Source organism: Toxorhynchites rutilus, chromosome 2 (assembly GCF_029784135.1).
Source record: "Toxorhynchites rutilus septentrionalis strain SRP chromosome 2, ASM2978413v1, whole genome shotgun sequence".
NCBI lineage: Eukaryota > Metazoa > Arthropoda > Insecta > Diptera > Culicidae > Toxorhynchites > Toxorhynchites rutilus.
This window is the reverse complement of record NC_073745.1, coordinates 238,002,269-238,019,493: the sequence shown is the minus strand read 5'-3', so window position 1 is coordinate 238,019,493 and position 17,225 is coordinate 238,002,269. Positions and strand designations below refer to the sequence as shown.

Below are 17,225 nucleotides of genomic sequence, written 5' to 3'. Positions count from 1 at the left end.
TATCATTATTTGTTCAACATAAATTTGTTCTAACATAAATTTAAAAACAAAACAATTTAAAAAAAGAAGAAACGAGGCGGGTAAACTAATAACTACTAAACCGAGTGAAATCCCAGTGGAACATAGTTCCTTTAAAGGGATTCACTCAAAATAGAGAAACAAAACCACTTAAACAAAAACAGTGATAACATTGATGGCTTTGGAAAAATATTTTAAACTGATTTACAATTTACAAAGAATACAGAATAAAAATGAATAAATAAAATAAAATGAACCGAAAAATTTACTAATTTAACAATAAAAAAAATGATAAAAGTCTTTTAACTTTTCTTTTAATCTTTTAGCTTTTTTTTAAATCTTTTAACAATAAAACAAAAACTGAACGGAGAAAAAATATTCATAACTAGAATAGTTAAGAGCTGATGAAGTTAGAGGGTTCAAAAAAAAGTTGTGCCATGACGTACACGCTTCCAGCCCTTCTGATTATCTGAAACTAACAAATCGAAAAGATTCTGAATTAGTAAAGATGTCGCTATCGCATGAACCTCGTACAAGTCGAAAACATGTTTTTTGGCAAAATAGTGGTCGTTTGAAAAACAAAATGCGGTTTAATAAGGTTTTTTTCTTACGTTTTCCGATTTTTAAAAAATAGTGAAATTTAAAAAATATTATATTTTAGAGGTTCACGCGATAGAGAGATGCCTGAAGATTGTATCCATATAATTTCGGTTCAGTAGAACTTGAGATATCGTGTACGCCAGTTTGAAAAAACTAGTTTTGAGAAAAACGCGTTTGAAGTTCATTGTTATGGCCGTAACAGGTTAGATACAACAGCACTAAAATGGCTCTAACTCGATAAATAATAGGATTTTCGATAAGTCCTTTCTTGGGTATATTCTTGGATGTCTAAACTACAGAAATATGAAGGAAAAAAATTTTGATTTTGTTCAAATTTCTAGACTAGAATACTCCCTTAATGCTATTGCTGTGACAGATTTATCTGAGCGATGAGTGTATTCACTTTACTCAAGCCAGATGTCGTGAGAAGGCTGTTTCGAGAAGGCTATCATGAACTGGCAGTAATCATATAACTTCGCCTCTACTTTGGGAATTTGCAATTTTTCGCCAATTTGGTCCTTGAAGTGTACCAGGGATAGTATCGAATGTATGGTTGTGAGTACTTGTTGTGTACAAACGAAGACAACCGATTCAATTTCACCGAAATTATTGCAAAATTTAATATTGATACACTCAGTCATTTTCCTTTCACAATTGATCGAAGTTTTGAACAAATCAAAGGAGTACATCATTGAAAACTGTTAGGCAGTTTGTACATTACACATAAAACATAAGAGTAACAATAAGCAATTAAGAGATTTTGAAACCGGTAATGAGTTTCGTCTCCGATCATGACGAAAACGTCCAGAACATGTTTTGGGGAGAATTTCAGTTTCAGGGTAATATGGAATGTAACATAAAAAAAAATAATTCCGGAATACTGTCCGCCAACCACATAAAGTGAGTAATAATTTAATGAAACTAGACTAACTTACAGTCAAATGCAATCAGTTAAATATAAATAGGCCTATTTTTCGTAGATTTATAACAATTGGAACATTGAGAAAATTTGCTTGACCCGATCTATTTGTCTACTCTTTGTTTATGATTATTATCAGAAAAAAAGTAATTAAAATATGTAATTGTATTCACTTTCACGATCAGACATCACCTGAAAATTATACGTATTCAATTCAAACGCAAGCTCAAATGTTTTCACATGTTTTAAAGTGAATCAGATTTTTTCAACGAACGGACGGATGGATGCACTGGTAAACATTTGTACCTCTCTATTTGGTTAGATTCCGGTCTGATGATAATTGAAACCATGGTGTATGTCGTTATCTCTGATTTCTTCTTTTTCCCAAAAGTGCGGTTGTCTAAACAATATCGTCGCACAAGCACGACTCAAACTCAAACCCACCTCGCCCACGCCCGGACACGTACACAAGCAAGACTGAATTTTAGCATTAAACATTAATTTTTACCTTTTTCATTCTGTTCTCGTTTATCCCACAGCAATTTGGTACTATCCTGGATGTAGAAATTATCTTCAACGAACGAGGCAGCAAGGTATGTAAACGTTTCCGTTTCTGCTATTGTTTAGTTTTTTTTAATAAAATAAAGTTAATTCAAACATACAGATTTCTCGAGAGTAGGATCTAGGTCTGTTAGGGAATCTATTCAAGTTAGAAACCGACAAAAAGGCAACTCTTCGGGAGGATCGTTCAATAATAATGTGGTCGCAACGATGTAAACAGTTTTCGAAGTTCTGTCCCTATTCAGGATGATCCTTTCGAAGATGTTCCAATTAGATTTATCTCCGAAATGAAACACGCAAACAGTATAATTACGCAAAGTTTCGAAATCAATTCGTCGTATCCTTCACAAAATTTCAGCGGAATCCCGTTCGAAGTAATTGTGTTTCTGTTGAGGAGAACGTATTCATTACAAAGTTCATTCATCGTAGGAAATTAATCAAACTCACTTCTCGTCTTATTTCTCCAACCCCTTCCTAACCAGCATCATGCCATGGGAATTATTTTAGAGATTACATAGTGGTAATTACTACGTTTTAAATCGTTTCTCGAGAAGGGTGGAACACCGCTGAATCGCTTCGAATGTACTTTGATATTAATGCGTTGACAATTTGGAACGAACGAACCGCTTCCGAAACTATGCGATCCACAGCTGAATGCATCAACTCTAGGAAACAGATTCACAGAGCTTAGGTGAAAGACTAAAGAAGCAGGCAAATTTTGCTTTCAAAATCAGTTCAAATATAGACTAGAAGAATAATTAATTTATAGAAATCAGAACTCCACATATGAAAAAAAAATCGCTTGAAAACAATTTGCAATCAAAAAATATTGTCTTTTTTGTTTATATATATTTTTAACATCTTTTTATCGTTTCTACTTTTTCGACATTTTTCCTCGTTGGTTTTAACTACCAGTTTTTTCTCCTTTCTTTGTATTATATTTCCCACTTTTTTATTTTTCTTTACCTTCTACTCATATAGTTTGTGTTGTTCCCACGAACGATGTGTGATGAACTCGTCCGTCACATATACACGTACACTCACATTCACTCACGCCACCATCAACCAAATGAGAGACACCACTCTCAAAAAGTATAACACTCCTAAAAAAAAACGTTGGTTCGCATTCACTTATCTAACTTTAACGTAGTTTTCTGTCCTCACTTTTTTATCATTCACGCTCGGACTATTTATTTCTTGTTTTTTTTCAACTCTTGCTACACTAACAAACTTCCGTACTCATATAGTATGACTTTCGTTCGTTTTCTGCTCAGGAATGTAGAGTTTTGCACTTCAAACAATCGTTTTGTTGTATTAGTTTGGCCTTTGTCCGGTTGTATATTTTCGTTTTGTGTTTCGTTTTTTCTTCCTCTCTGGTTAATTTTGCTCTCTCGTTCGCTCTCAACGTTCAGAATGTGTCGCAATGGGTTCGGTTTTGAAATGTATATGCGCTTTGGTTGTTTTTTTTATATTGCTGGTTGCACTGGGAAGGTTTCTAAAGTTTTTCTTTTTATTGTTACACGATGTTGACGATTTGTTTTTTTATAAATCGAATATTTGCATTATATCATATTTTGATTACAATATAGTTTTTTTCAATAATTTCATGATTGTGTTTGGCTTTCATTGTGATTCTTATCCAAATCAATTATATTCCCATTTGTAATGTTTTTCTTTTGCTGTCTTCACTTCATTCTGGCATGACAACAATTTTTTTTAAGGTCAAACTGTCGATTTATCATGTTTTGAATTTCATTCTCCGTTCTGCGGAAATTCCCATGTTATGGAAACTATTATTTCTATGTTTATTCTGTTTCAATTGATAACCATTTGGTCCCGGATAATGTGATTCATACAAGCGCAATAGCATAATACTTTTTTTTTTAATTTAATGATTTTGCATACCGTTGGAATGATCATGTTTTTTGTTCAGGAATGCCGAGTGGTTTTCGAGAGAATTGCTCGTGTGGCATATAATTCATATGGCTTCAATATTTTCAGGCCAATTTAAATCTGGTTAATGTTGCTAATGGCAGAAGTAGTTGTTATTCCAGACAATGTTTCATAATAACTAATTATTTGGAAATAAACGATTTTCATCACCATGGCTATTGTGATTTTCTACGAGAAATTAATTACTGTAGCAACTCTTTCAATTTTCATTTTATCCATTTTTTCCCTAGAACAATTTCCTATGCCAAATAAGAGACTAACAGAATTATACTTGGGATTTTTTCTTCCAATTCTCACTTCTTTTTGAGTGTCATTCAGTTCATAAATAATTAATCCATTTGATTTCGTCTTTGCTTCTTGATTGTATTTTTCATTTTTTATTTTATTTTTACGATATCTTTTAACAAAATATATCAGAAAAACATTCGTGGGATGTTTTATTGAGCCATTTCTGTTACTAAAACGTGGAATCATAGCTATAAAATTCTATGGTGTAAAAAGTGGTTTGGTCGATGTCGTTTTGTCATCAAACACAAAAAGCGCCAAAAATATTCAAAGACGAGGAACTGGAAGCATTACCCGGTCAACAATCACTAGTTCAAGCACTAGAGGAGCTTGATAGATTTCTTTTTAAATGCAACAGACGTTTCCGAATTAACTTCTTCGTCTCAACGCAATATTGGACACTTCAAAGACATCAGAGACATCGGAAGACATGTTTACACGTCTGAAATTTTGATTGAACGTCACAAAAAGAAGTCGTTTTAGCACCGAAATGTATATGTTTCTGTTGATGAAAATTGGTTAATTACGGCAACATGATACGCATAAAATCATATGGAAAATCCGGTCAAACGACACCATAAACGCTAAACTCGAATATCCATGACATCTCCGTGTTTTGTGGAAACAGAAAAATGTCATCCTTTATGAGCTGCTACAACCGAGTTGAACTATTGTCACGATAATACTAGGTCTCATGTTGCAGAATCGATAAAGAAATAGTAGGCCTTTTTGGCTACCGTCTGTTTCGGTCAATACAGAGAGCTTCCACAGAGAAATTCGAAAGCGGGAAGCGCTTCATTTCGAAAAGGGATGCAAATTTTTTTTTATCTGTATTATAGTGACTTTCAACTCATTTGGCTGGTTCGTAACTTTTACTTCCCTTTTTTGGAAGAATGTCGGGAGTGAGAATGTAACTCGTGACCTTCAGCGTGAGAGGCATGGATGTTACCACTACGCCAGATCGCCTCCACAGGGATGCAAATGATTGGTCTCATCAATTCCTGTTTATTTTTTGTTTTTTGAAAATAGTATTTCTAACAGAAAAAAAAACAAAATGTTTTAAAAGAGTAGTTAAAAGCAAAGGATGTTTTTTTTAAATATAGCATTAGTTTTAGCAGAAACGAATTGATTCTAAAAAATACTCTCAAAACAAAAACCTGGGCTGTGGAATATTTATTTTAGCGCTCAATAATGAATCTACCATATTCCAAGTTGTAGCTTGACATATTTCGTCTCACGTCCATTCGTTTCATTTTTCACAATTTTCTGTTCGTTATTTTCAGAGCGAATCGAAACTTTCATTTATTCGAGCAACTTACATTCGAATGAAAGTATGTTTTTTTTTTGTATCCGAAACGTATCTACAAACACTAATGAAAACGCTAAAGTGAAAAACGTCGGTGGTGTGGTGGAAAGCGTAATTGCTATCCACCCGTATGACCACTTTCGAACTACTTTTCAAAGATGGTTCGTGACAATCCATTTGAAATTAAACGGATGAGACATTCAATTGAAGACCTCATGTCAAAGGAAAAATTTTGACGATGCTAATGAATATAGCCCATTCGAGTAGTATCAATCAATTTCAAGCTATAATTTTTATTTTCAACATTAAAAGGAACTGCAGCGGAAATGTTTCAGCGATTTTTCAGTATGCGTAGCAAATGTACCAATTCCCTTGCACCCCAATATACCGAAATAAATCAATCGAGAATGACTCTGGCTAAGGTAAAAGGAATAAATTTAAAAATATCTAGAATGGTGGTGTTCTCTGACATAATCGCATTGTCAATGTAAAACTACGAAATTATTGTCGGCGAGAAAACAAATTATGGAAATTCAAGAATGAACTCTTATACTTGTAACAATACAGATAGGAGTTTGGCTTCTTTAAAAAAATGTAACTGAGCCTGTAAAAATAAACGATTTAATAAAAAAAATTAACTCTTTAGTATATAAATTTCCATTTCCATTTCCATTTTAGTATATAAATTTCCATCTTCAGTTTTCCACCGAAGAAGACAGCTCTCAACACAGAAAAAAAATTTTTTACATCCGACTGGATATGAGCTGTCCTTTGACTCCATGTTTAACCACGAAACAATGCTGAATGGTCGATCGGTGTAGTCACCGTCGGAAAACGCTTCTCAATTCACACAAGCTCTCTCTCAGCAAAAAAATATAAAAATTCACTTCTCATTACTTTGGAATTGAAATTACTTTTGTCAGTGTAAAACTACGAAATTATTGTCGGCGAGAAATAGGATTATGGAAATTCAAAAATGAACTCTTCAGCATAACAAATTTCCATCTTCAGTTTTCCACCGAAGAACACAGCTCTCAATACTGAGAAAACTTTTTTTTCCATCCGACTGGATATGAACTGTCCTTTGACTCCATGTTTAACCAGGAAACAATGCTTGAATTCACGAAAGTTGAATGGTCGATCGGAGTAGTCACCGTCGGAAAACGCTTCTCAATTCACACAAGCTCTCTCTCAGCAATAAAATATAAAAATTCACTTTTCATTACTTTGGAATTGAAATTACTTTTAAAATGCATCGAAGTTTCACAAATAACTCTGTGTGTTTTGTGTGGTTTGTGTAGTTTTGTAGAAGTAGCTGAATATGGTATACAATACACCAGCTGGCCATATATCGAGATTTGTGTCCTCATGTCAATTTACGCATTGCACTGAGTATGCATCGTGAAAGCATTGACGACGGTTTTTTTGCAGTTGACACAAATCCGGCTACAGGCAATCATATTTTTCCACCGTCATCATTATTTCAAATTTCTTAACCATTTCAATCTACCTTTGGCAACGCATAAAGAAAACAATATGTGCAGAAGAAGCATACTTTACCAGAAGGCATTACAATTTACGCGTCTCATCCACCGAACAAATTTGCAATATTTTGTAAACAGAAGTTGCTATTGATGTGGAAGCAACCATCACACAAAATCGATTTCCAACCATTCGTCTATGTCCTGAGCGGGCGGAATTTATTGAGATACGGAGGTGCAAAGCATCAGCTAATAACACACCAAATACAAGATCGAGATTTATCAGATCTAACGAGCGCGTCTACCACAACAAACATGGAGATTAGGGTGCCAATTAAAATGGCCATCTCTAATTTCAAAAAGTTACCCCATAAAAAATGTTCACCGCCTCGAAAAAACACCCTATACCAAATATCAGCTCAATCGGATTTAAGGGAGACTGGCGCAAAGCCGTCAAAGTTTGAGTTTTTTGAAAATCGAAAAATCACCCAAGGGGGGAGTAAAGGAAATCGGGGTTTTCGAAAAAAAAATTTCGATGTCAAATGTCTTAAAATTGCATGAAATGTCGAGATCTAGTGTCATCTCGAATTTTTTTTTGTCAAAAATCGACACTCTGGGACTTTTTTTTTCCGGAACACGAGACGAAACGTATGGTTTTAAATGCCAATAAAAATAGTTATCTCGATTTTTAATTCTGAACTTGTTGTTTGCACGATAATATACCCTTTGCAAAATATTAGCTCATTCGAACTCCATTTATTAGTGTCACAGACGAAAAAATTTGAGAAAGATCACCGAAAATCGGGGTTTTCAAATAATAAATTGTTAGTGCTAAATGTCTTAGAATTGCATTAAAGGGTGTGTCACATCAAATTGCATCACGGAAAAAACGCTGTAGAAATTCGCCCAGTAGACCGATCCTTTTGAAAATTTTAGACAGTAAAATAAAAACTATCAAACAACTTTTGGCATTTTCTTTTTATTCATACTTCGAGCCCAAGCCCGTATGCTCGCACCTTCCTCTTTACCCCGTCCATAAGGTTCTGTACAACGTCAGGTTGTAGTTTCTTTTAAACAGAAATCCATTTTCTCTTGAAGTCCGCCTCCGATTTGACAACTTTTGGGTTCTTCCGGAGGGCCTGCTTCATAATCGCCCAATATTTCTCTATTGGGCGAAGCTCCGGCGCGTTGGGCGGGTTCATTTCCTTTGGCACGAAGGTGACCCCGTTGGCTTCGTACAACTCCAACACGTCCTTTGAATAGTGGCACGAAGCGAGATCCGGCCAGAAGATGGTCGGGCCCTCGTGCTGCTTCAATAGTGGTAGTAAGCGCTTCTGTAGGCACTCCTTAAAGTAAACCTGCCCGTTTACCGTGCCGGTCATCACGAAGGGGGCGCTCCGCTTTCCGCAAGAGCAGATCGCTTGCCACACCATGTACTTTTTGGCAAACTTGGATAGTTTCTGCTTGCGAATCTCCTCCAGAACGCTGAATTTGTCCTCTGCGGAGAAGAACAACAGGCCCGGCAGCTGACGAAAGTCCGTTTTGACGTAGGTTTCGTCGTTCATTACCAGGCAATGCGGCTTCGTCAGCATTTCGGTGTACAGCTTCCGGGCTCGCGTCTTCCCCACCATGTTTTGCCTTTTGTCGCGGTTAGGAGCCCTCTGAACCTAGTATGTACGCAGGCCCTCCCGCTGCTTGGTCCGCTGGGCGAATGAACTTGACAAATTCAGCTTATTGGCGACATCCCGGACCGAACTTCTCGGATCACGTCTAAACTGCTTAACTACGCGCTTGTGATCTTTTTCACTGACGGAGCATCCATTTTTGCCGTTCTTCACCTTCCGGTCGATGGTTAGGTTCTCGAAGTATCGTTTTAGTACTCTGCTGACCGTGGATTGGACGATTCCCAGCATCTTACCGATGTCCCGATGTGACAACTCCGGATTCTCGAAAAGAGTGCACAGGATTAATTCACGACGCTCTTTTTCGTTCGACGACATTTTTCCAAATTTACGAAAAATTGACAGTGAAGCATGGCCAACGTGATCTATACACTCTTATCTGATTATAAGCGAAAACTGAAGATATAATTCCTAAAAATTAATTTTCTACAGCGTTTTTTCCGTGATGCAATTTGATGTGACACACCCTTTAGTCGTCCAGATTTACTGTTATCTCGATAAAAAATTGTGACAAAAAAAGTTTTTTCGGCACATGGTCGTTTTTTCCTCTGAAAAGTCGATTTTTAACAAAAAAAAAATTTTTTGAGATAACGGTAAATCTCGATGTGTCATGCAATTTCAAATGGTTTTCAAAAAACTCAAAATTTAACGACTGCAACACTAATAAATGAAGTTCGAATAAGCTATTTTGCATATGGTATATTATCGTGCAAATCAACATTTCGCAACAAGTTCCGAATGAAAAATCGAGATAACTATTTTTATTGGCATTCGAGATGACATTAGATCTCGACGTTTCATGTAATTTCAAGACATTTGGCATAAAAAAAAAATTTCGAAAACCCCGATTTCCTTGGGTGATTTTTCGATTTTCAAAAAACTCAAACTTTGACCGCTTTGCGCCACTCACCCTTAAGTCCGATTAAGCTGATATTTGGCATAGGATGTTTTTTCGAGGTGGTGAACAGCGCATGAAATAATAACGTGTACGTGTGATGCAAAATACAGAAGCACTCTCCGCCAGACGGCATGATGAAATTCGACGTGGTGCTTATTGATCTGATATTTGGATTTGGATATTTGGCAGCAACGCTGTTTGCGATATCGTCCATTTTTTCGTTCTTCCTTTGTATCGTACAAAATAGTTGTGTTTGATACCAGCATTGCGAAAGAATACTGTCTATTCGTTAGCTGGATTGAGACCGTGATTTGAAATCGATGAGGGTGGTTTATTTAGAATATGTTCAAACAGAACGATGGACAGATTAATTGATTGATTTTCTCTATGATAGAGGCTTCAAACTACAAAGTTCATTCGGCTCTAAGGTGGATAGAGGCGATAGTTGCGCGTAATAAACAACCAAGTCTGCCATAGGAAAGAAAATAGGAAAAGAAAGCGCAAAATAAATGTATGAGAAAACGGAGATGCTATAATCTTCGTCAGTTGAAACCATTTGGGGATTTTCGTTTTTATTGGTATGTCAATCATCAAAATCCGTTTGTAGCGTAAATAGTTATTAACATTAACATGAAATCGTGATCTTTTTTCTGACACCCTTACTGAAAGACGTAGTCCTACGTTAAAAATCATATTCATTGACAAGCATTGGCGGCAATTCGTTGCCATAAGGCAAAATTTAAAAAAATATTCGCCCTAAAATATTTTTTTTTGCAAAATGCTTCAGTAAATCGTCTCAGAACCAGGGTCGACAAAGTCATATTCAACTGAGGATAGTCAGGGGACTATGAAATTATTAGCTATTAGTTTTCTTTGAAAAGATATCACACTTGCGGAAGGTTAGATTCTAGTCGTATAGGTCTAGTCTAGTCATAAAGGAATATTGAACGAAGACTTAAAACATGTTAAATTTGCCAAATAATAAATCAAGAACGAAAAATAAAGCTTCTCTGATTTTCGGATATATTATGTGAAAAAAGCTCAGCTTTCCAGAAAAAAATATAGCGACCTCTACCTTCAACCGAAAAAATAAGAAAAGCTAACTCAGTCAATAATTACAAAATGAGAATCCAATTTTTTCGCAAAAGTAATATTTTTTCAAACAAATTCATAAGCTTCAATATGATGTATCGATCATCTGAATCGGTCCAGTAGTTCAAAAGTTATTATTTTTTGTGTTGGCAAAAATGGGGAAAAATTGTTTTTTTCGAACCATCGATTAACATTGAAAAATCATAACTAAAAAACTAAAATATAACTAAAAAGCATCTTCGATATCGAGATATGTTATGTAAAAAATCTTCAGCTTTCAAGAAAAAAATATAGCACCCTCTAATCAAAATCCATGAAAACAATAAAAAACGACTTCAATCGATAATTACGAAAATAAAATCCATTTTTTTTGCAAGTTCAATATTTTTAATAAAAGGCTAGCTCATTGGCTTCAATTTGATCATCTTAATCGGTTCAGTGGGTAAAAAGTTATGAATGAGTTATTTTTTTGAGAAAAAGTGGAGAAAAAAAGATTTTTCGGACCACCCTAAAATGGAAACGGCCTCCCTAATAAAAAACTAAAAAAATACGGGTCTAATGTTTTGCGAGAAAGAACAAAATTGCCACTTTTGACGAAATTCTTAGAACCACTTTATTGGTTTGGCATGGACTGGCTGACTACCAGGTAATTAAATCGCCATATTGCTCTCCAATATTTCAAAACACTGTCAATTGTCATCGGGGATGGTCTTAAAATATTTTTGTTTCTTTTTTTCATTGCCTACCAATTCATGAAAAAGACGAGGAGTAATATACCTGGTATTCTATTAGCATGTATCGATGTTTACGTTTACGGTGAGCGAACAATGAAACCGTCCATTAACGGTTCAACTACTTTTTGCATCAGAAATCAAGTTTTCGTTTCACTTTGTTAAAATAAGATTGTGGTACGCGGGCAACGAGGTGCATGTCAGGGTGGAGTAGTAGTGATGAATTGAAGTGACGTTGAAAGAAGAAGCAGATTTATATTCATTCGTCACGTCAATTCGAATAACCATTTTCTAGATTTGAGTTGGCTAGAAATGGATTGACGAGCGTTAAGAGCGAGAATGACTTATTAACTAGTCATATTGACGGCGAATGTCGCTTGAAGCGAAGCGACTGAGAGAAAATTTTCATGTTTCGTCTTCGAAAATGTTAGACCATGCTCAAAACCCATGAAAACTACATCTTGTTCGCTGTTCTGACAAACAAAAAATCGTTGAGTTCAACAACGTTGTTATCCATGAAAACCGCAACTTTTTTTAACTGGGTAAGAAATATGTGTGTGTGTGTTTATTCGGGCATGTCTCAATGTGCAATGGTCATTTACTGGCTTGATGTGCCTGGATTGTGTGTCGTACTCATGTACCCACGTCTTATATCCAGTAATGTTACATTCGATGAATATCAGGTCAGGTCATATTGATACCAAGTCCTCGGCGAGGTCAATGCGATTTGTTTTGAATGTTTTAGCGGTTCTCGATCAATCATATTTCACATTCTATGATTCCGTCCGTTTTTTTTATTTCTCAAAATACAGTAAAATCTGTTTTTTTGTGCGATTTTCTCTAGAAAAGAAAAGACAAAGAGGCAACATGTCTCAACGATAACAAAACGAAATCGAATGTTGATCACGAATGGAATCATTGGGATTTGGGTTATTTACCCCAGAAAACTTTTTTTATGCGGTGCCTATCCACCGCATAAAAAGTTTTTTTTTTCAAATTGTGTAGCGGAAACTATTTTTTTTAAATGACTGTTGAAGTTTAGTACGATTTTTTATGAGTTTTCTGTGGGTCCCTATCCCTTGCACAAAAAAGGCTTGCCTGTAGTTAGCTTTTAGGCGTATACACTTCGTTCAACGCTTTCTGTTTTTTACACTTTTTTTAAATCGATGCAAAAAATTTCAATAATTTTTCGTCAATGTGAAATTTTTATTTTTTTTTATTTTTTATATTTTTTTTATATTTATTTATTTAAGGTTCATTAGCATTTTAGCTGTAACAGAGCCGAATTTTAATCGTGTACATGTCACATGGTTATCATATCTATAATCAGCACATTACACAGTTGCCGTTCGCCAGTATTCCTTCTATACTATTACATATGGTACATTCACACAGTAGCCATTTAGGCGTAAGAGTATTCTTTCTGTTCTTCCATTATCCAGTTGGATCACCGGACAGCGGAGACAGTTGATTGATCATTGTTGAGTTATTTATAGAACAGCAGCCCGATGTTTCTTGCAGAGCAGAGCAGTTGTATGGATGAATCGATCTTATTTCGACCGTGGATCGATCTCCATCGCTGATGATTGTTGCGTGGACGTAGCTATTCTGTAACAACACAAAGATGGTCAATGAGGGTCCTGAGTTTTGAACTCACGATCGATCGCTTACTAAGCGAACGCGCAACCAATGTGGCTACGGAGACCCCCCAATGTGAAAAATTATCTTTGTACAAAATTTATAAGAGTTTTCAAAACTGTCTTTCAATTTGCGATGCAATCATTATTTATTGAACAATTAATCATCAAAAACGATGGGGAATTTTTTTATTCAAACAACAACTTTCAATAATTTGTAAACAAAGACTGATATGATATATCGAATTGAAATTTTTGGTGAATAGGATGAACACATGTTGAAATCTCCAACGAAAACATCTCACTCTTAAATGTAATCCACTGTTCATAATTCTCTTAATCCCTTCCTTAGCCCGAGGATGCGTTCCATTTGAGTCAAATCGTATTCATCATTCTTTGATGATGCTTCTTCTCTTCTGGTTCGGTAAATTAATTCACTCCCAAATTCGTTCAATGTTGCCTGTCTCAGTAGCTTATTTCCGGTATTTATACATTCCAGAACACTTTTCGTCGCACAAAATCGTTCCGTTTTTGCCCGTCGACAGCTATCTCTCTGGATAAATATGTAAATTTTACCTTCCAGTACCAGGTATACCGCTCTCTTTGTGTGTGCCGTCATCTGAGAGGGCGCGGAAAGCGACCGAAAAGTTTTCCTCGGCTTAATTCACCTGATTAACCACTTTATCATCCACCACCATATAATCATGCTCAGCTCTGGGTCGGCTTTTGGCGGAAGTAACGAACGAACGAACGCTGAATGGTGTATTTGTCTTTTTAATCCTTGTCGCAGCAGCGGTACCCATTTTCTGGCGAAGGTGCCGCGCATTGGGGCGCTTAAATTGCCACATGCTCGCTCGTTTTGCGAACGGATTGTGGTCTTGAAGATAACAAAACCCCCAATCAGCGGGGGTGCCATGAACTTCGGCGGTGTGTTTTCGCTTCATCCTTTTCACTTCCGGGCATGATGAGCAAGATTGAACGAAGCGTTCAAACTTTGTCCAACTAGTTTTTCTTCGGTGTTTTTTTTGTTATCTCACAAATCGAATTCCACCGCGTGGATCTCAATTTGCTGCAGCGATGTTTCCGGTTGGAAAACTTGATTCCATGTTTTCCGCCTCTCGCTACGGCCCCACCCTCGCGGGAGAAACAACACAGCTGGAACAGTGCAGCTCGCTGCAACTTTGTCAACAATCGTCAATTCGTTGTTCCAACTACTTCCAGCGTTTGTCTTCTCGAAGAAGTGCTTGCCCTTAATTGTGCCAAGTTTGCGCTTTTATGTTGGCCCTGTTGGGGTCTCGTTAGCGGGGAATAAAGGGAATAGTTTTACGGGATTTTGGATTGAGACCACTTCCGGGTCACTGTGAACGATCATATTCTGCCGCGCTGATACAGAAATTCGATTGTTTTTGCTTCATGACAATGCGCCAGCATCCCTAAATCATGTCCGATTGAGCTGAAACTTTGCACAGGTCAATTTTTTTTGTCCAATAAACAAAATGTACATTGTCGGTTCTTTGAACCCGATAATTTTTTTTTTCCATACCTTCATTGCCCCTCAGGCTAAGTCCCAAAAGGTTGATTTTCGGTCAAAAATTTTTTCTCGAGATAACACCAGATCTCGACGTTTTATGCATTTTAAGTCATTTGATATCGAAAAAAAATCGATTTTCCAAATTTCCTTTACTCCCTTGGAAGATTTTCGAGGATCAAAAATCAAAACTTTGAGCGCTTCGAGGCACCCCTAAATCATGTCCGATTGAACTGAAACTTTGCACAGGTAATTTTTTAGGGCCAATAAACAAAATGTACGTGGTAGGTTTTTTACCTGACCATTTTCGTTGCCACCCTAATATACCTCTACCACCATCGACAACGTAGCAAAGCGGAAACGCTTAAGTATGAATCAATTATACCCAAACATTCGTCACCTAACGGTATGAGACCGACGAGAAGTATCTTTTCATCAAGTTTCTACTTCGGAATTGATAACAAAATTTCAAGAAAAGATCGGAACTGCAATGTGGCTCATCATCTTTCATTCACAATTCTTTCTTCGGGGCGATTCCGCGTCGAAAAAAAACCTCTGCTTACTTTACCTGAAAAACGACAGTTTTTCGCAAATGTGATTAGTAATAATCCTCTTCTGTTTTGCTTCTGTGCGTCAGTTGAAGCTCTGTACTATGCTCACTTTTTGCATGTTCTGAGAAGCAAAACAATTATGGGTAAATTCTGGCAAAAAAAATTAATCGAGTTTTAAGCATTTTTAAATTATTTTTTAGGTTTTTATATTCTCATTTTGCATTCCATAACTTCTCTAACGTTAAACGTTAAAAAAGCCTGGTTACGCTTCCGAACTGGGATGGTCTGAAAAATCAGTTTTTTTCGATTTTGCGTAATGAAGCCATTTTATATTTCACTCATAGAGTGCACCATTTTATAGTACTTTACATAGATATAGCCATTTTAGAGAAGCCGGTAGTTTTGAACCACTGAACCAATTTCCGATCTTACATCAGCAAAGGAAAGTTATTCAAGTGAACTTTCTATGAAAGATACTGGACTGCTCTACAAATGTCTACTGTTAGGTGGAACATTTAAAAAAATTGTGTTTCGATGTGTTGTTGAGCGTCCCTAGGGTGATATAAAAATTTTTGGGAAGCAGAGATTTTTAAGACATAAAATCTGTAAAAATTGTGGTATGTACAGGGGAATTTCGATGTAACGTACACATTTTCGAAGTCCAAAAGATTTTTTTTTAATATTTGTTTGTCTGAAAGAACAATAAATTATCTGTATTTTGATACTAAAGCTATTTTTGTACCTTCAACCAATCCCGAAATACAATTGTTTTGTGATTCCGGATACTAAACAACTGTACGAAGAGAAACATTATGAGAAAGGTTGGCTTCGTCTTCTAGTTGAATTTATTCATTAACCTTACTCAAACAGAAACACAATAAAGTAATATAAACCACGTTTCTGAGTTTATTATTATACTTCGATATAACGTACAATTCGATACAACCTACAATTTTGAAAGCAAAATGTACGTTATATCGAAGTTATCCTGTGTTTCGGTTATTCAGATATTTTTTTAGGAAATGAAACAGGACTCCAATATTTAGAAAAAATATAGAGAAAGATAGTAAAAAAGGGTACCTTCCTGGTTTTTCTTTCACAACAAACAATTTTTTCAGCCTTCGTCTTAAATCAGACATTGGAGTTCAATTTTTTTTATAGAAATCGATTTCAACATGAAAATGGGAGAAAATTATACATATTTCTGTATAAATCGTTCGTTTATGCTAGATGGGTTACATAATTAAACATTTTAACCCTTTCCCGTACAACATCGAGTCTCACTCGTGGTGTACTTGCATAACAGAGGGCGCTAAAACGGGAAGGGGTTAAGGACAAAAAGAAGTGTTCCTAAATATTGATAAAAATAGTTTAAATAATATAAACAATATAAGCAGCTAGAGTCTTTTTGGTCTTGACCCCTTGACGTCATAAAGAATTTTTTTTTGCAATATTTCGTCTAAAAATATATTTCACAAAAGGCTGATTACGCTGATATGAGATGCGAAATTTTTTACTAAGTCAGATCAATTAGGAATGCGACTTTTCCATATAGGGTGTCCTTTATATTTCTATATTTATATATACTATACGGAATTGAAAAAAAGACATGTAACGATTTCGAATGCATGTTATGCTGCATTTTTGTTGTCATATATGACACAAAATGTATCATTAGAATTCATTCAACATGAACTTTTTTTTAGCTAAGATGAAATAGGAGTAACAGTTAAACAATCAAACAATTGACGAATAAAATAGGTATGTTTTTTCTTCAAGTTCACTTGCCACTCGCATTCACCTACAACACAACAAGTAGCATATTTCGCATATGATTCAGGTTCTTTTTATGATACTGAATTCTATGATATGGGTTTTTTTCGTTCTTAACTGTTTTCTTTTCGGAGAAAACGAATGCGTATTTCAAATTTGCTTTCACCTGTCGGTAGCAGGTTCTACTAGATGGTAGGTGAAATGAAACGG

General features: G+C 35.8%; 1 protein-coding gene across 6 annotated transcripts in view; it reads left to right on the top strand.

Annotated features, from left to right (window-relative positions):
* LOC129767789 (RNA binding protein fox-1 homolog 2) overlaps positions 1 to 17,225 on the top strand; it is a 663,095-nt gene that overhangs the window by 528,773 nt on the left and 117,097 nt on the right. For all 6 annotated transcript variants that reach the window (XM_055768981.1, XM_055768979.1, XM_055768982.1 and 3 more), the window contains one exon: positions 2,077 to 2,130. In XM_055768981.1, the coding sequence (XP_055624956.1) occupies positions 2,077 to 2,130 (54 nt within the window). The remainder of the gene's footprint in view (positions 1 to 2,076; positions 2,131 to 17,225) is intronic.